Source organism: Neodiprion fabricii, chromosome 4, assembly GCF_021155785.1.
Source record: "Neodiprion fabricii isolate iyNeoFabr1 chromosome 4, iyNeoFabr1.1, whole genome shotgun sequence".
NCBI classification, from domain to species: Eukaryota; Metazoa; Arthropoda; class Insecta; order Hymenoptera; family Diprionidae; genus Neodiprion; species Neodiprion fabricii.
In genome coordinates this window covers 16,253,894-16,274,884 of record NC_060242.1, presented here as the reverse complement: position 1 = coordinate 16,274,884, position 20,991 = coordinate 16,253,894, and the positions used below count along the sequence as shown (strand labels likewise).

The 20,991-nt window shown below is 39.7% G+C and overlaps 2 protein-coding genes across 5 annotated transcripts in view; one reads left to right on the top strand and one right to left on the bottom strand.

Annotated features, from left to right (window-relative positions):
- LOC124179643 (ecdysone-induced protein 74EF) overlaps positions 1 to 20,991 on the bottom strand; it is a 122,729-nt gene that overhangs the window by 80,423 nt on the left and 21,315 nt on the right. For 3 of the 4 annotated variants that reach the window (XM_046564245.1, XM_046564246.1, XM_046564244.1), the window contains 3 exons: positions 2,270 to 2,554; positions 1,631 to 1,898; positions 1,367 to 1,468 (listed from right to left, as the gene is read on the bottom strand). In XM_046564245.1, coding sequence (XP_046420201.1) covers positions 1,367 to 1,468; positions 1,631 to 1,898; positions 2,270 to 2,413 — 514 coding nt within the window. In that variant the 5' untranslated portion in view covers positions 2,414 to 2,554. The remainder of the gene's footprint in view (positions 1 to 1,366; positions 1,469 to 1,630; positions 1,899 to 2,269; positions 2,555 to 20,991) is intronic. The other variant, XM_046564247.1, reaches the window with a different exon arrangement.
- On the top strand, positions 3,201 to 20,117 carry LOC124179645 (U7 snRNA-associated Sm-like protein LSm11). Its single transcript, XM_046564249.1, has 5 exons — positions 3,201 to 3,537; positions 3,692 to 3,764; positions 12,777 to 12,928; positions 15,855 to 15,993; positions 19,694 to 20,117. Exons 1-5 carry the CDS (start codon positions 3,364 to 3,366, stop codon positions 19,882 to 19,884), a joined length of 729 nt encoding a protein of 242 aa, XP_046420205.1. The 5' UTR covers positions 3,201 to 3,363; the 3' UTR covers positions 19,885 to 20,117.

The window sequence follows — 20,991 nt, the reverse complement described above, 5'->3', positions numbered from 1 at the left end:
AGAGATTTCCGGGAAAACTCGCCGTCAACCAAATGTTTTTTGGGTACGGGGAGGAGCGGACGGGGGGCAAAAACAAGAGAAAGAGGTAGAGGTTTTACATATCTAATATCATAGAGAGATAAGCGATAAGCGGGGTTATACGCAGGCAATAATGATTATTGGCAAGTCTATGTAATAGGAAGCTCAAATCTTATCGCTTGTATAATTTTTGATGAATAGATTATACAAATGTTACTTCTTCGACGATTGTTGTAGTTGAATTTTTACACACACAACATTGGATATCTCACATGGATATACAATATGCATGTAACAAGTGTCATAGCATTGCTAAAAGCATGTACATACATGTGTATGCATACGAATGACGGGAGTAACGAGGAATCGATCGAACAATACAGAGAAAAATCCCGCACAAAGAATTAAACCGAATACGGCCAATCGAAAATCCCCTCGGACGAATGCAGACTGCAAAAAGGGAAGCGGCAGAACTCCAAGTATGTAACGCGAATCGTTTATACCTCTACACGGTGTGCAGGCTATATTATACCGATGCCATAAGCTTATAACACCGAGAGCGCGTTACGACACGGTTGTAAATTACAAGAATTGGGCCACGCATATATTGCCGCCGTGCTGCCGTGTCTTTCATCGCACGTTATAATGTACACGTTGGTCCGGTTACGTATGTTCCGTAAGTATTGCCCCGCGCCTACGTGTGCGTTTGTGTACGCTTGGTATTAACCATTCGCCTACAGCGACAGCAACAGCGACAGAGGCAATAGAAATGGGTACATAGTAGAAGGAATAACAGCAATAGAATAAAAAAAAAAAATGTTAGACTTCACAGCGTCCACCAAGCGCAGCAAGAATTATACATGTGGTGTATATATCTTTCAAGTACACGGAACGCGTCTATACGCAATTATTATTGCTAACGCGGATGTGTGGTCGCAATTCAAGCGCGCATGAGGGGCCTTGGCCGGTTTTCCCTTTCGAAGTTTCGAATCAACCGTATGTAAAACCGCGCTATACCTATGTATGCTTCAATCGAGCCGTACGGTACCGCTACTTTGCACTGCGACTGTCGCGGCAGGCCAACCGTCAACGGCAATCTGCTCAACGATTTCACGATCAGTAGTAAGCCGATTACAGTTTAACGCAGGTATTTTCTTTTACCCACCGACAAATGTGAGTTTAGCAGAAAGTAACTCGATCGGTATGAACACCGTCGATAATACAGAAGGATAACCCACTCGTCGCTGGTATTGACGAGTTCTCGTTACGGGCGAAGGGTAGGCGATACTCTCGACCGAGCGTCGATAACGCAGAGATCAAATGGTAACAATAATGAATTAGTTCCTACCTTTACTCGTCTCGGGTTGTATGTTCTCAGTTTTTATCTCTGCTCTCGCCGCGTGCGCTATGGGGGTCGGTAAGCTCTGCGAAGTGGGTGCTGCCAGTTTTTCTAACAAAATAAAAATTAAAATTAAAATAAATAAATAAAACTAAGAAACAGAAATAAGTAAATATATATCAAATATCTCAATAGTCAAAACTGTACGAACTGAGACAAATAGTAAAAATATTAATGAACAAGTAAACTGTAACGATATAGCTTTGTTCTCACCTGCCAGTAAGGGATTAGCAGCGGCAATGTTGTACCTCTGTCTTCTGTAGGAATTAATAGGTGTGGTTGTGGAGGTTGGTTGACTGGCCTCGGCTAGGTCAGCTTGCAATTCCCTTAAAAACGTGTCCAGGGTGTCGAAGGGCTCTTCGCCAGCTACGCCAGGCATCTCTTCGCCTTCCTCTGATGGCCCTGAAGGTGCTCCCGGAGCTCCAACGAGAACGCTCAACTCCATCGCCGAGAATTCGTCGGTTTGTCCGGCCCCGTTCTCCTATTTCAGGCCCGAAAAAAAAATAAAAAATAAGAGAGTGATATAGACCGTGTTTATCGATCGAGTAAACTGTCGCTTGTTTTCACTATCAATCAAAGCCTTCTCCGTAAAAGTATCTTTTGTTTCATGCGAGAATGGCGTCAAAAAACGTGAATCCAATTGAGAGGAATACATTTTGTAAAGTCATTGTTGAGTAAAACGAAAGGTTTTCTCGATCGAAGTCGTTCCTCGACAATGAATTTAGGTATTCTCTTAAAATTGAACTCCTTGTTCCCACCACAATCATCGAGGAAAAGTTATGAAAAAAAAGGGGGGCCAAAGAAGCGAAAGGTAGTGATTCGGGGAATGGCTTAGATTGGACATATATTGACCTGAAGACACTGGGTGAGATCTACCATCTTCCCGTCGTTGTCAGGGCACCAAAGTAACTCGTCGTCTATAAATGGCATCGTATTCTCCTCTTTGGGTATGAGGGATGTAGTTAGCGTAAGAGATTGCGATACGGGGACCGGCATTAGGACCCGTACCTGGCGGTGGGGCCTGACTAGCCACCCCTTCGCCTCCTAACATCCAAAACCACCTTCGATCCGCCCCCAACCTTCTCCGCCCGACACGCCACGCGGTAGATTCACCCTCCTCAGGCGATTCCCGTCTTCCTGAAACAAACAACCGGAGAAAACAAATGAAAGTTGGCCAAAAAGGTAATTCAGAGACTCCGTTCGTCGGCCGGTGAGAAGAAACCCGCTCTTCTTTATCGACCAGAGTGACAATAAAACAAAACATCTCTGTCAAAGTGAAATACTCATTGGTGATAAAACAATCGAATCAATTAGACAAAAAAAATCAGCGTGTAATTATACTTATATTATTATAACATTACAAACCGATGGAGGAAAAGTTGCTAAAACGACAAGTTTCTCACCGAGGGGGATACAAATTAAAAGACAGCGGCGCAACGGACGGCGAGTTGGCATTTTCATGAAAGTGAAAACGGCTTACGCTTACGCGGCCGCAACGGTTCGGTGTTGTTAGTTATAGCGACTATAAGCAAGAGTAGAAGCAGCAGCCTGTCTTCGGTGAAAACTTTCTTTCTTGTCGATTCACTTCCTCAGCGGTTCTCGTAACTCGTTCCTACGATCGCCATTGCCGCTGTGCAGCAGAGCAGCAGCAGCAGCAGCAACAGCATTATTATAAGGTAGAAGGTAGAGAAATGCAGCAGCGGTTCGGTTTACGTAATTCACCGAGAAAGAACAGTTAGAAGGAAAGTTTTCTCCGGAGGTTAACATCCTCCGACGCAATTTTCCTTCTCCTTTCGCTCCCGCCGCTTCGTTGATGCGTTTCATAACGTTTCCGTCGCCCTCCCGCAGCGGACTTCGATTTGCTCGGTGGGTAAAGAGCATCGCGCTACCTTTCGCAGCAGCTGCGTCTCCGCGCTGTTCAAGACCTTTAAGCTTCGATATCAAAGATGGAGGGCAGTTCGTCGTCGGACGATTCGCTGGACGCTTTAAGTGACAAATTCGAACCGCTGAAGGCCCTCTACTCCCCGAAATTGCGGCTCCCCGTGCCCGGCGCGAAGGTCTACGATAACCTGGGAAGTTACGAGTCAAACGCGAGGGGTCAACCGCGGCAAAAATCAAGAGTCAGTAACGCATCTTCGTACATTCCTCGTTCGATTGTCACCACTAACTCACCCACGTGCGTCTGCGTCTTGTTCTGTTCTTCCCCACTCCGATGCTTTTCTTTCTTCCATCCCCACCCAACGTCCATGTCGTCGCTAATGATTGCTTGTTCAGGGACCCGGTAGCAAGGAAAATGCGGAACAACTCGCCGGGGCTACACCGAAGCGCAGATTTCTTCCTCATCAAGGTAATTCGATTCATACTTATCACATAGTTTGTACATACACACGGGTTAGGTTAGGTTCATTTTCAGCACGCGATGCTTCAAGGTTCGCTCCGTCGACACGAGATGGCGGCGGTATCGATTCAGCCGCGTTTTGTTAACGCGGGAAAATAGAAACAGAGAATAGAATTTCTTCGGGATGTGAACGAAATATCATTTCAAAATCGGTGAAAGATCTATATGTGCAGACATCACGTTTCGTACTTACAGTTAACCTGGAAGCTACAACTCACACGCTATTAACAGCGTATAAATAGTATAATACCACGTATTTATTCGAACACTGTACGCAATGTTAATTATGCATGTCAGTTACGATAGAGTAATTGTCATAACTTGTTTACGGGGTCCGATTATTTTACAGGAGTGTGTGTGTATGTGTGTATTATCGTTCCGCATCCGTCAAACAAGAACGGAACGAAATGCAGAAAAAAAAATAAATAAATAGACGTGAGACTTATTCACGTCGTCGCGACAGGTCAATGATTATATAATTTAAGTACGTACATAGAATTTTCAAATTACAATAGATTATATTTATGTTATTCTGCGTCAAGGTATATAACAATTCATTTGAAGAGAAAAAGACAAACTTGGTTGCGAGTAACGTGTAACTGATGTTAATTTACACAAGTACGAATGAAACTAGGTCACTTTGTACCCCCCCCCGTCCACCCCCCGTCCACCCCAAATTTTTCTTCCACCCCCTGCTTATCTGTAAAACAACGTCTTGTACAGGGAAAACAAATTAATTTACCTATGCAGTGATTCGTCAAAATTTAAATTAAAAAATTTCCGTATTCCCTGAATTTCCCGCGCATTCACACTGCACCGTATACCTATAACGGACATGAATAGAATAAGCGTTTGAAATGAAAAAATATCCGGGATCATGTATGTACCTGTACGTACGTGTTAATACATGTATACACAATAGGTTATATTTAACGCGTGAAGCGCGTGTCCGCGGGGGTGGGAGAGCCAGTGGGGGTAAAAAAGGGGATCCGCGGCGAATGGACGGGGGTGGGTTCGGTGTAATATAGGTGGCGACGTGTGTGCGGAGTGCAGCACTTGTTGCGCCCGGACGTCGACCCTAGTCTCAACCAGCGGTTCGTCTCTCCTCTCTTCTCCTCTCCTTTCGACTCGGACACAACGGCCGACCGACCCTCATCCCGGGTGCAGGCAAAGTACATCCGCGATATGCGTACTTGCGAAATCGCGGATATTTGCATGAGAAATTGTCGAGAAACCAAAAAAATGATTTAAAAAAAAAAGTTTTCTTTTTTCTCCCCTAAGAACGATCAATTATATGTGTGTGATTACTGTCAACCGGTAGATAGTATCTTTTTATTTTTCATTTTCTTTCCTCTATCCTTTCATTTTCACAGTGTTTTTCTCACAAAGAATCGCGCGATACAGAATAAATACTAAATCCTCGACCAAATATAATAAATTTTAAAATTCAGACGTTTCGGATAATACACGGAAGTGGTGGCGAATTACGAGAGCTGTACGCAGTATCGAAATCAAGACGAATATCGTGCGACGTCCATCATGTTTTATCGATAATTTGAAATTTCACCCCGCATATAATTTTCATTCTGGTCATACATATTTTGTAAACGACCACCGTCCTCCTCGTACTCGTACTCCTCGTTATGAGCAACGCAAATCCAAACCTCGACACTTTCTACACGGTTTACATTATTCTTTTCGACTGGATTTACACATTACAACCGCGTGGTGTGCAGGAGGTCAGGTTAGGCTAGGCTAGTCTGCAGTAGGTTACGTGCGTAACATCCGTACCCTGCAAGTTTACATACTTACCGCGGTTGGGTGTACGTAAAAAGTATGTACATATACAGGGATGGGTGTATAATGTATAATATGCAAAGTGTGCAACTCCTACACTATATATATATCCTACAGTATATATATATAATATACTGTAAATATCACTGACTGCACAGAATGAACGACAGAAAATATATATTATTATACACCTGTTTACTCATACTTCAATGAAAGAATCAGGAGAAGTGAAATTCTCTTATTATTTTTCATACGTTGTAATAGCCAAAATTCAAAGATCAAAAATCAATGGACGTAAATTTTTTAACTTGACCATGAATATTTCTACATTCTCTTTTTCCTTCTTCCGTTTCTACGAAAATTGACACCTAATGTCACACTAATTTTGAACAATACTAAAATTTTTTTTTTACCTCCATGCATTACACATACAAACTTCGAAAGTAAGTCGCAGGAAAATTGTATGCGTACGACTGAATGGAAACTTTAATTGTCGGGTCTCCGTCCCCATAAAAATTGTAGATATAAAAAGCATACGAAATCATCGATCTTTTTTTTGTTTTTTTTCTTTTCTTTATTTATTTTTGCATACAAAACGTATTATACATACGTACATCATATGCAGGCAAACGGGGAGTGGACTATCCTCGCTCGGTCCCGGGCCGCGAGCGCAAAGTCACCGAGGGAGGGGGAGGAGATTATAACGGAACATTTGATAGAGCTCGCGCTATGCATATATACTATATACGTACATACCTACACGCATATACACGTATAAAGCAGTTCACCCCGTCAGACTGCACAATATACAACCTATATTGATGTAATTAGATCGGAATAGACTGTAATGTATTTTATAGGTACATGCAGGTATAATAATCATACATATGCATACGATATAGATTATACACCGCGAAAGAAAGGTTGAAAAAAAAACCGATGGCTTTTTCTAGCTGCTCTCTATTGGCTGAAAATTCTTCGGTATATGTATACACATATCATGTAAGTTAAGAATCTCGCTATCTCTTTCTTTCCACCCGTGCAGCACAATTCTTTGGTTATTTTTCAATCGTTTTCATCAATTACCACGTATATAAATGAATAATCGCATGACTTACATATTTATCATCTTTTTATCAATCCTCTCTCCAATAATATTATTATGATTGTTACTATGATTATTATTATTATTGTTGTTGTTGGTTTTTTATTTTATTTGAAAAAAAAAAACAAAAAAAAAAAACACGAATCTCTCAAAATAAGCGCGCGAATATGTATAAATATATCAATTGTGCAATTGAATCAGTTGACGTTGAAAATAAAATTTCTAGTCACGTGAAAGCTTATAACCTGACTTTAGTAAATAACGTTGAGAAAATAATTTATAGAGAATACATTTTAAAGATCATATCGCTTTCTTTTCATCAATGGATAAAAACAGGGGTTGGGGATTGTTATCGGATAAAATTTGTCAGAGCTTTATCGGTCGTGGGTCCGTGGATTTAGAGAAGGACACCCGTTACATGAAACGATCCAATTCCCGCGCGCGTGGTGCAGGCAAAGGCATGGCAAAGCCGGCTCCTCCTCGACCTATCTCAACGCCAGCAGACGTCGTGTATGTGTGTGTTTTCCCGTGGATCTCCGCGTACAGAATAAACGTAAAATCGCACGTCCGTACTTCCTCCTTCAGCCAATTTCGACCTGGATATTAGTCGTTTCAAAAAAAAGGACAAAAAAAAAGAAAAAAAAATTAACACAAAAATAAAAAAATAAAACATCTCCCCATCCGAGCGAGAAACAAAAAAAAATACTGCCCGATCTTTTCTCTCTCTCTCTTCCTCCATCTCTTCTCAGATTGCTATTCGGTATCCCTTGGTCTCGCGTGTGCGGAAAAAAAAGGAATATTTGAAAAAGAAAAAAAAAGAAAAAAAATGAGGAGGGAAGAAGGGCCGGGCAGCGCAGAATCTCTCGCTTCTTCCCGGGCGAAACTAACAGTACAATTCCGCGCTGGCCGCGTTCGCCCGATCTCTCGCGGAAATTTGCGGAGCCGCATCGTATGCAACATAATACGTATAATACCTACGTATTCGTATGAGTTTTGCGCGCGTCTGTATATCCATACGTACACACATACCGTGTTCCTTCTCCCCGGTGCATACGCTACACGTATAATAGTATAGGTATGCAAGCGTGTGTTTGCAAGCAGAAACAGCAGCAGCAGCAGCAGCAGCAGCAGGAGGCAGAGAGGCCCGACCGACTCTCGGGAGCGGTGGCCGGTCGGCCGTTGAACTCAGGGCGACTCAACCTGGGGATCGTCCTCATGATCGTCTAACGTCTCCCGCTGCTGCTGCTGCTGGTGGTGGTGGTGGTGTTGTTGCGTGTGCAGTCTTGCGGAAAAAGCCCTACATCGCTGAATTATACATATATATATGAAGTAAAACATTTGCATGCGGTCTGCCCCAACTTTAGTAACGATATTTAAACCCGAGTACAATGAAAAAAAAAAAAAAGAAAAGAAAAAGAAAAAAAAACAGGCACACACGTATATTAACGTTATTTAATTTGCCTTGAAACTCGAAACGCTCCATCATCGTCGTTCAAACAAAAATCGCAACGTTTCTGCAATTTTTTGCGATGCGATTCGTTTGATTCTTCTTCTCCTTCTCCGTTTTTTTTTTTTTTTTTTTTTTTTTAATTTTGTTTTCTTCTTTTGTTTGGTTTCTCTTTTCCAAACAAATCGATCGGATTTTCATGGACATGTCGATTATAAGTATTATCGGTCCAGATGAACAAAAAAAAAATAAAATAAAATAAAAATAAAAATGTAGACACTTTCAACCGAATAAATTCGATGCGTAATAATGGTACAAAACGGTAAATCCGAACTTTGACCCGTCAGGTAGGTATATATTATACTCGGGAAAAAAATATATGTATATAATCCCTCACTCATTGTCTCGATGCACAAGACGGCGAAGCATGATCAAAAATAGAATAATAACAAAAGCTGTGCTGCACTAAATTTATATTACGATGTCGGGATCCAGTATTTCGCTGTTATAAATTACACATATACGTTATATATATGTATGTATGGATGTATCTACTATCATCTCGCGTATTATATGTATTTAAACGTTTGACGATAATTATTTGCGTACAGATGCAGGCATATAATATGCATGATGTAAAAAAAAAAAAAAAAACAGAAAAAAAAGAAAGTCGGTATTTGCACTTTTTTCTACTTCTTGTTAGATATATTAATTATAAGCATTGTCTCCGTATCCTGCACACTTGTTAATTTATTTTTTATTCTCTCTCTCTCTCTCTCTCTCTCTCTCTCTCACACTCTTCATTCCCTTTGCTATAGAAAAAATATCACATGCATGCGGGGATCGAGACTCAGCTGATATAATTGTCACATTAAATGTTTACGTATGGAGAAAAAGCTAGAAAGAAAAAGGAGAGGCCGTGCGAACGTTTAAAAACACATTATTGTATGCATATGAATGTGCCAAATGTGTAAAAAAGTCCATATACATTGCACACGCATAAATGCCGTGCAAATTTATACCGAGATAAATTATACAGTTACGCACCTCGGGGAGGATTTGGGCGATGAGTTTATACTCGACTGTCTTATTATATTATCGTTATCATTGTCATTATTATTATTTATAATAATAACAACAATAATAATCATTATTATTACTATTATACACCGTCTCCAGCGTAGCGCCTCGAATTTTTCCTACAGACGTATAAATTTATACGCTAGTGTCAACGGTATTTAGTCGCGTGTTTATCAATTTTTATACACAGGGCATTCCATGACATCTCGATCAAGATTCTACGTCAATGTCTCAGATTGGTTTTATAATTTTTTGTGTAAAAGTAAGTACGCGACGGGAAACGCAATCTGAATTTTTTTTCCGAATTTTTCGACTCAGCGTATCTGATGTATGAATTAAAAACTTCCGACAAAAACCCCCACTTTCTAAACTCTGAAATAATTCGGAAAATTTTTATCAAATATAACAAAATTTTTGACACCTGATAGAAGATGGAGATTTCATAACTTCGAAGGATAAATAAGAAGAGCACAAAAAAAGAAAAATATCATCTAAATTATGTTATTATTGTTATTAAGAATGACCATTTTTTTGTATTCATTTTTATTCCAAAAATGCAATCGAATAACAATAATTTTTCATTCTTCTTATTTATCTTTGGAAGTTATGAAATCTCCATCTTCTAACAGGTGTCGAAAATATTGTTATATTTTGTAAAATTTTTTTTCAATTTTTTTCGGATATTTTGCAAGTGGGAGTTTTTGTTTCAAGTTTTTAATTCATACATCAGATACGCTGGGTCGAGAAATTCGGAAAAAAAAATCAGATTGCGTTTTCGGTCGTGTACCTGCTTTCGTGCAAAAAATTATAAAGCCAATCTAAGACATCGACGTAAAATCTTGACCGAAATCTCAAGGAATGCCCCGTGTTTACGTGCATATAGAATTATAATATTTGAATCTAGGAGTATTCGTAAATTGCGTTATTATTTTTTTTTCCTTAAAAATCTGACAATGGAAGAATCATGAAAAAAACAAAGAAAAAAAATAATAATTTGATAATAAATATTATGCATTAAAAATGAAGTGTGAAAGGAACGGGCGATCTCGAGGTAACGTATCAAAGAAATAGATCCGTGTAATACATGCCTACCTACGTGTAAAAATATACGTACCTTGGACGGAAAAGAGGCACAACGAAAAAAAAAAAAAAAAAGAAAAAAAAATTGTAAAGGAAAGGAAAATAGCGAAAAAACGAAAGGCAGCCGACGATAGTGAAAGTAATCCCCCCCTCCCAATGTTTGTAACGTACGTTTGTTCGTAAGTACGTACAAAGTAACACGGGACTGCAGAAAATAGGAAAAGAGAGGAGGCAGGCTAGTAAATTCGCTAAGAGGGGGAAAATCGCCAAATGAAAGTTATCGGAGAAAGCCCTCCGTTACAGTATAGCCTATATGCACTTTGTGTAGGTACATACGTGTGTGAATTATACCGACACAGCTATACGTACGTTGCACAGCCGCCTGTAGCTGTGCTGCAACTGTAATTGAACGTTGAAAAGGAGCAAATCATTCTTATTAAACATATTCATTCAGGGTGGCCACTCAATTCCGCTCACGGAATTCCCTGACATTTCCCGGTTTTCCCTGACTAAAATCATTATTTTTCCCTAACATTTTCATGCACAATTTGTGCAGAAATCACTAAAAACTATAGTAACCTAGGTAAAGTATGGGCAAATATATTAAAGTTATAAAAGTTTTTAAAAGTTGTTGATTCCGTTCATTATGATTTTTGAAAGTTGACAAAAAATTAAAATTTCCATTTCCGTGGTCTTGTTAAGTATATACTTAAGAAGGGGCTCCAAGAAGCGAAATATTATCAGAGCTATTATTTGAACATTTATGCTGTTTGCAATGAAAATCGAGGTTCGAAGAATTATGACTAATTAACGAATGTGCATCTCTTTGAAAAATAAACTTAAAAATTTTTTTCCAACGGGACATTTTTCTTTCAAGCGTTAAGAATACACCACAATTTATCCAAATATTTAAATTGATATTTAATACAGCAAAACAATTATTTTATGCGGTGTACCGCGTTAAATTCAAATTACTAATACTGAAGATAGAATTCCGGGTGCTCGTACTTTTTTATTGGAAATTTCCTCCTCTTTAAGAATCTTTTTAAAATTTTTGCTAGCGCTTTTACTTTTTGAGTTATTGCCAAAAATCTGAGGCTTCGTTTTTTCTAGACTATTAGGCGTCGGTGAACTTGCGTCTCCACACGCAGTGACGGCCATAGATAAATCAGACCGATGTCTGCTCGTACTACTGAATTCATGTGACAATCAGCAACTAAGCTTATAATCGTCAATAAGAAGAGAAGAAAAATTGTGACGATGCGGTGATAGCATCTCAATTTTATGGACAAAGCTTTTGAAATCCGTGAGTTCTATAAAAAGTCCCTGACCAACCAAAAAATTCCCTGACATTTCCCGGTTTTCCCGGTTTTCCAGACGGGTGGCCACCCCGTCATTGTTTTTTCCATATATTGATTATGTATAATATATATTATATATGCAAGTAAAACGGTAACAATAATACAATAAACACGTTTGCGAAAATATATGAAACTTGTTTATTGTAACTGCTTGTCGCGGGAATTATTGTGCATAAAAATATATTGAAGATACAATTTTAAGAAAAACGAAAAAATTGATTATCGTTACGCAAGACAGAACGAAGAAAGAAGAGTAAATTTATAAAATAAAAATCAGATGAAACTGTCACTATGAGCGGAAAACAAAACCCGACAGTTCGCGCAAATTGATATCGTTGATGGATATCTATATGTCAGAGTGTCTCAAAAAAGAAAAATCGATTTTTCATTTTTCTACCCCTCAAAACTTGAGGTTTTATAAAAAAAAACATCCTCGCAAAGAGGGAGCTCTGCATCTTAAGCGGAAACCGCCGGTCATTGGACGTTGCTAATTATAACAGCCAATCAACGTCTGCCACGAACTTTTTGGAAGGAAGAATTTGAGACCATGGGGATTCTGTTTCAAATCACGAGAAAAAAAATGTCATTAAATAAAAAAAATTATATTCCCGATGTCTGATTTTGTATAAATTTTTTTGTATAAATTAGAAATTAAAATGACAAAAAACAATTATTTGATGAAATTTTCCTTCTTATAATTTGAACTACAATCCCCGTCCTCCCTAATTTTTCCTTTCAAAAAATTCGTCTTTTATATGTCGTTATAATTAGAAACGTTCAATGAGCGGCGGCTTCCACTTGAGCTACAGAGCTCTCTCTTCGCGAGAATGTTTTTTTCTAACAATAAACCTCAACTTTTGAGGGGTAGAAGCATGAAAAATCGATGTTTTTTTTTGGTTTACCTCGACGTATATGTATATATATATATATATAATTATATTACATCATATGATTTTGATAATTGTACTTTCAATACGTGTGCATACATATATTCAATGATATTCTTATCTATTTATCTATCCACCTATCTATCTATCTATCTATCTCAGTAACATCTTTCTCCATATTTCCCTGTATTACATCCTTTATAGAGCCGGTGCCGGGTAGCAAAAGTCGAAATAAAGACCGCGGGGGCGCTGCCGCCGAGAATCTCGAAGGAAGGAATGTCCTGACCAGGATGAAGGGCTCTCTAGGCCCGTTAGAAATGCTTCTGCGATGCATGGAGCAGAGAACCCGAGTCAAGGTGCGTACTGTTATAATATTATATGTAAGTACCGTAGATTTGGTTGCGGGCATCGCGTTGAACAATTTTACAATACTATGTAACGGTGAATGAGAAAAATTCCACGTTCAACGCGACAAGAAAACGCTACTAAACGCAGAAATTTTGTAAACGTTCAACTCGCATATATAAGTTAATTTTAATTGTAAAAAAAAAAAAGAAAAGAAAAGAAATACATACCCGCGATACAGATATAAATGTTTCGATATACTATAAATTTTCAATTATTATCCAAAATAACTACGTCAGGTACACCACATTACTGAACTACTTATATTTTTTCACAGCTTGTGTACGATTTTAATGGAAAAAAAAGTTCGTTTCATTCACAACTAAATTGCATGTATTATCTTATAAATAATGACGGATAATCGCCTCTAAGGTGGTTTTTTTTTTTTTTTTTTTTAAACTCATCAATCAGCTGACGACGAGAAATCCGAAACGTTATACAATCGTTATAGTTAGACGACAAAACTTGCTTCTATGGGCGAAAAAAAAGTAAAAATCGTAATAACAAGTATACGTGTCCAAAATTCCAACAAGCGTTAAAATTCCGAATCGGGATTTTATTTAGAGTCACAACGGGCGGAAAGGAGGGCTGTTATTTTTTTTTTTTCATCGAGAACACAAAAAAAAAACCACACATATATATATATATGTATACAGAGCGAATTTCTAGCGACTGCACGTTCCGACGTCTCCTGAAATTTAATGCACACGCGCCACAATCAGAGATCGGCCGTTTACAAGAGCAACGACCAATCTAAGAAATTTCGACAGTGGTCAATTGAGCAAAACTGCTAGTGACAGCTGTAAAAATTAATGAGGTTACCTAAATCGCGGCGAACTGTAGTCTAAAAATTTAAGCCGGTTGGTCACCCTGGCAAAAATTCGTTGTCGCATTGTAGCGCGTCTGCATTAAATTTCAGCAGATGACGGACAATGCAGTCGTTAAGAATTCACCGTGTATACCTAGATTACAGAGCCATACAATCGTTCATTCGTTCGGTTCTGACATTAAAATTCATTGGTAAAATCAAATACTTGGTACGTAAAATGTATATCGTAAATTTTTATGAATTTTCTTTTACAAATATCGAATAAGCGTATACGTGCCGTGAATAACATCTCGACAATTATATGGTTGTAAACACGCATTATACATAGTTTACACAACACGTATAATATACTAAAATTACATGCGTGCCGTTGTTGTAACAACAACAACAACAACAACAACAACAACGCCACAATAATCTAGCGAATTCTCTCCTCAAGCCTAAACCACCCTGTACTAGCGTACAACCTTCCGTTAACTTGCCGCCCCCCGCCCCCTTAAAAACTCAACACCGAACAGCCCACGCGACGTCGCGTCGTCGACGCCGTTTCGCGGCAATACGACGCAGTGACACAGTTTCGCGTATAAGCGCGTGCAGCCCTTCGAGAGCCGCGCGGTGTGCGTACACACGTACGATATCAAACCTAAGTAGGATTGAAGAGGAGGGGTTGAAGGGGGGGAGTGAAAAGGGTCAACATACGGCGTCATGGTAACGCCCCTCCCCCCCCCCGTCTCCCAATCCCCACCCCCTCCTCAACCGCCCCGATTCGCAACCCGTCGAGCGCAAGGTCATATACTCCTCCTTTCCACCTTTCGAACACCACGTGCTGCACGATGTCCCACCCCTACCCGCCCGCCTCCCGAAAACAGAAAAAAAAACAAAAAAAAAAAAAAAACAAAAAAAAAGAAAGAAAAGGAAGGGCGAAAAAGGACTCTCTTTCTCTCGCTCCTTGCAGGCTTGGGCCGAACGCCGCAAGGCCGCGCTTCTCAATAACAACCACCCCTTCCATAAATTCCCCGCCCTTCCCGCCCCTTGCCTATAGCCGTTCGACTCAAAGGAGGGACGCGAGATGAGGAAGAAGAAGCAGCACCAGCAGCAGCAACAGCAGTAGCGGGCGGCGATGAGGGTGGAAAGCACATCCCTACCCCTCCTCGGCTCTACTTTCTTTCCCAACCTATGTAACAGAGACTCGTGGCGCACGCGCGTAAATCGATTCAAAATATACATCAATGTATATATACATGAACAATTAATTGATCTGCAGTCGCGCTCCCGCGGGCTCTTCATTAGCAATTCTTTTCACGCGTGATATCGCGGATAATAATGAAGACACTGGCTTAAAATTTTGTTGTGATAACAATTACACAACGTACATGCGGTCGTGAGTAGACCCTTACCCATAGGCGAGACGTTATGGTTGACCGCCACTTGTCAACCTGTCGATTCTAGGGAATTTTTTTCTCGTCAACGGAGGTTTGCTTCAGGTTGCAAGAACGGATGTCAGCCAATAAAAATTGAGCAAGTTGAATCGCGCGCGCTGCGAGCAGGTCCTTTAAAGATATTTAGAGTGCGTTCCGAAACTAGCTAGCAGCACTAAAAACTCCCTAGGAAGGAAACAGAACCAGCGACGAACTCAGCTGCGCAAAAGAGATAAATAATCGTTTACAGTACTGAGAATTAATTTCCGAAGGCACCCTAAAGATCTTGAAAGGTACTTACCTGCTCGGAAAGCGCACGATTCAACTTGCTTAAATTTAATTGGCCGACGTCCGTTCTCGCAGCCCGAAGCAAACCTCCGCTGACGAGAACAAAGTCCCTAGAATCGATCGGTTGACAAGTGACGGTCAACGATAAAATCACCCCTATTAAGAACGTCTCGTTCACCCTACGCAACGGTCACATTTTTACAAAGTTGGCTACTACCATCAACTAAACGAGTTCCGATTTTCCTCGAGCAGGTCCTTTCAAAAGAACCCCTCGGTATAAACAAAATAAGTATATATTCTCTCTACATTTTCTCTACCGTATTGAAAATAATTATTTTACAGGTGTACACGAGGGGCGCGTGCAGTATTCGCGGTTACGTCTTAGCATACGTCGCAGCCTTTGACAAGCACTGGAATCTCGCACTCGAGGATTGTCTCGAAGTGTGGACGCGCAAGGTTAAAAGAAAAGCTCCGGCACTCGGTAAAGTAACATTTCTATACGACAGTCAGAAAATTGTTCTTCGTCGCAATTCGTTCGCCTGTGCGATACTTGTATTCGCAATTCTTCGTTTTCTATTCCTATTCATTCGAAATTATTCTCAGATTTCTCTCGTCGTTCTTCTAGAATGTGCATCGCGGCGAGTGTACATTCTTTAAATCATCCGAGTTTGTATCACACATACATATATATCTATGTAAAAAATTTTTACCTTTCGTCTGTTATGATCAATTGAATTGTGCGGGTATAAGTATATATTTAATCGCGGTGTATCATGCGATATCACAGAGATATAAGACGTACATGCGCATGAGTAAACACACGATATGTATAATACAGTGTTCACGTTGCGACTACACACGTACACACACGCAGGTGCACATATTATTATATACGAGCAAGTTTCTCTTATCTGATGATACCTTCCTCTTGCAGCTTGCATCGTTCTGCGATACACGGAACGTACACACGCACACGATATTATTTATACGTTCAATACACGCAATCATTAACGCGTATATGTCTATGTAAGCTCCTACATTAATCTCCATGACCTCGGCCAATATCCGCGATGCAATATACTTATCTCGCGCCTGCGTGTGTATGTGTATATATATATATATATCTCCGAAATAATAGTGATAGCGCTGATCGTAAGTAGCGAGGCAAGTTTCTGTTTCCTCATTCATTTATTTTCAAAATTTTAGACGCCTTGTAAAATTTATAATTATTTTATACAGATACGCATTACATTTCCTCATCCCCACGATCCAAACACCGCATCATATGTACGTATATTACATGTTTTAAATTTTTCGTTTCTTCTTGCTTGTTTTTTTTTTTTCTTTTTCTTTTCTTTCCTCGCCCGTCTCCTCTTCGCTATAACGTAACAATTATTGTCCTTAACCGGGAACATTTGAACTGGACGAAACGTTTCGATATACGTATACGCAAATATATGTGCGTAGCGGTAATACGCATGCCATCAGAGTTACACAACAATTATGTATTCATATCGTAACAAGAAGAATGAAAGAATAACGAGCAAGGTAGAAAGAAAATAAAAAAAAAAAAAAAAACGAAAAGAAAAGAGAGACGAGGGATAAATAAAAATCGGAATAACAACGACGAGGGTAATGAAACTCGTGCGATACAAACGCATACACACATGTTTAACAAAATATAGGTCGCAGATTTAGGTAGACGTATATAGGGCATAAGCATATATACGTATAGACTCATTGTTAATATCTACACTCGTAACGCATCTCGTTACATTACGCGCGAACGCACGCGACACAAGGTAATATTGAAACTCATGTGTGACATGTGTGAAATTGTTGGTCCGGGTTCGGGTCCAGGTTTTAGGTTATACAGGGTTTTAGGTTAAAGCCAGAGGTCGGCCTTGGCAACGTTCCGGGGGCGGTGGTAGGTGGTCGAAGAAGAAGGGGAGGGAAAGGGAGGCGTCGTTCGTTCGATATGCCCGCCCGACCGTCGGTCCTCGTGCCCTATATCGCGAGATGATCTCTTCCTCGATGTTCCGCGATACGTTCTTCTGTATGCATATCGATCTATTCATTTATTGTCTTTGTTGTTGTTGTTGTTACTATTATTCTTACTACTCTACTCTTTTCTCCACAAAATTTTCAACAACAACAACAACAACAACATCTCAAACTATAATTTATTATACACAGAGATTCTCAGGATAAATGCATACGTGCGTATATATGTATATTAAATACACGTACCCGCGAGTAATATAAGAATAACAATAAATAACAACTACAACAATAATTGTTTCGTACGTTTCCGCATGCGGTCGCGGTACGCAATTAGAAGAATGGACTGAAACGGACGAGGGAAAGAAAATAAAAAAAAAAAAACAAATAAATAAAAAAAACCAATCATATCGAAAAACCAGGAATAGAGGTATAAAAAAAAAGTTGCAACAAAAATGGCAGGGTTGGGCAGGGCGAACGAGGCGTGGAGCAAAGCACCGCGGGTGGCTGCAGGGCGTTGTACCCGCGGCGTCGATGCGAGTTCAGGGTTAGTTGGCCTAGTGGCGTACTTTGGCGAGCGAGTGAGCTAGCGGGTGGGAGGGGGTGGGGTGGGGAAGGCTGTTTTTGGGAGGGAGGGGATGAGGGCGAGGCAGGGGCGAGAAATAGACGGCCTTGAAGGGTGCCTACCGGAGAGGATCGATGTCGTAGGCGCAACGAGGAAAACGGGAGGGAGTGGGGGCGGTGCACGTGTTCCATATACAACACTGCGAAACGCCCTGCTGCGCACCTTCGAAGGGACGGAGAAGCCCTGCCAGGAGCTCTACTCTATCTGCGCATACGTACGCATATCGCTACATACATATATATGTATATGTATGTCGGAGCACGACAGATCTTTGCTCATTTATTTCGTTAAATTGATTTTAAAAAATAAACAGTTTAAAATGTATTCAGTCTTTTGTCAGAAATTAATGAAAAGGATATTTCATCGAATCAATTTGAATTTCAACTCTCGATGAGTACACCGTGTCGAGCGTCAAGCGTTAATTTGCAAGCTGTGAATATAGCTTAATGACGGGATCTTAGCAACAAGCAAATTGTTTGTTTATAACAACGCTTGGACGAAATCGACAGTCAGGGGCAAGCGAGAGAGCTGACCGGACGTGTTCGGGATCGTCACGCTTTTAAACATGAGTACACCCCGTCAGGATCATCATTTTTCTTCCTCTTCGCCTTTCCTAGGCTTTTCTCAGACATATATATATATATAATGTATACGCAAGATTCACGATTATCATATTATTACACGATAGGTGTGAGAAATATTGTTACAAATTTATATTCCCGCGCGGCTCGTTCGACGAGTATTCAAAATTATCATTTTTTTTTTCGTCTGCCTGTAACGTATTATATCAAACGAACTGAATACGCATGTTTTTACAAGAAATTCATACGTTGAGTTTATTTTTCAATTGTTGTTGATTATTCGAAATTTTTTTAAATCGAGTATGGAATTATTATTTTTTGTATTTTATGTCATGTATACTAGAGGTTGTGATGTGGGTAACGGTGTGTGTGTGTGTATACATACATATGTTATATATATATATATACGCGCATATTTAATATAAAACCTACAACAAGAAGTTGAACGGTTTATAGAAAGTCGGTTGAGGTCGGTTCAAGTCAAGTGTCAAATAATTTCAAGTGTTTTTATTACACAAGTCAAACTCTCAAAAGTTTTTCAGCCTCGACGGCGATTACACGCCCTCCCCTTCATTCTAATTATATGAAAAATGACGGGTCCGGGTGCGTATGTGTGCGTGTGTTTATAAATAACAACGAAATAACGATAACGATGATAATCACTGCACTGCATCGATCCCCCGATTTTGTTATTTTCTATCATTATACATTATATACACGATATGCGCATATTTCATGTGCAACAAGTGCAGCAATTATATTACGAGTATGAAATCATCGTTTCGCATGCGTTCGCGCGTTGCAGCTTGGGTAGTATTTTCTCATTTCATTTTGGATATCAATATGAAGGAAAGAAACAAAAAGTGTAATAATTAAACAAGTACGAAAAAAATGTCGCGATATTCGTGTGTACATGTATTTTTCACTACGTGAATATAATAACTAGATCGTAATTTGTTTCGTATAAATTGCAGGTGCTCCTGCCGATTCGTATCAACGTCGCGAATTTGAGGCGAGGAAAATCGAAGACGAATCATACCGGAATACAATTATAAGTAAAACAGTGGTCAAGGAATCCAACGGTAAAACCGAGACCCTAGAACGACACGTTCCGCAGCTAATGATCAGGGGTGAACAAATCGCTATGATCGTAAAGATCGATTGAATATACAATATATACATAGTATATGTATCCTGCATTGCATTGCGTGTAACAATTCAATAAAAATAACAATAATCGATTTGAATTGGTGGACGCGCCGAAACTCGAAGAGACAAAAAATGACCGGAAATCGTGTTGTTGTAAAAACTTCGTCAACAAAATCGTAAGAAAAATAAATTTGCAAAAAAAAAAAAAAAAAATTGTGAAAGTACATTATTTTCACCCCTTATCAAACTGTAACAGGCGTGTGAAAAAACATTTCTTTTTCTTGTTATATAAGTGAAAAATAATAATGCGGTAGAAAATTTAACACGTATTATATGTAATATGATTTTGAGAAAATAAAATAAAGAATTATTCACCTCCAATAAATATATGGGTATACGTGAAATTGGTTCGGAACGATTTCGAGTCTATGATTAAAAATTGGTGTGCATTGGTGCCGGATTACTCTATCCACACTTATTTATACACAACGACTCGACGTTGGTCGGTCGGTCGGTGAAAGCCCCGAGAGTATATAAGCGATCAGAGAATTGCGGGATCCGCTCGCTGCTCACTTTCCCTCTCTGGAGAAAGTTGCGCGGAACTGCAGAGATGCGTGTACACACACACACACACACACAAAAGATACGATACGACGGTAAATAGTTACTCCTGCACCTCACACACGCACACAAACACGACGTACAATCCGAGAACCTGCTGCCGATGTGACCACTGACACAAGGCACTCGAATCAAGGCGAGTTCAGCAAACTAATTACTAATTAGAGCCTCGATCCATCTCTCCGATATGCACAAAACGTTTCCTATACTCGAAACTGGACGCAAAGGTCAACGCCCTTCGTAACACATACGTATACACGCCTCATATACATGTGTCTCTGTGTATACAACCATAGCCTAGCCGACCATAATTACGCACATCGTACAGTGCAGGAATAATTTGTACACCTATTTTGGAGAAAACACATCAGCAGGGTTTCTGACCGTCCGACGAATTGCAAGGAAAACAAAAAAAAAAAAAAATGTTTATTTTTTTTACACACGCACGGCCGTTTATTCTCAACGCGATAAAAATCAAATTGACAATAACCGAGTAGTACAA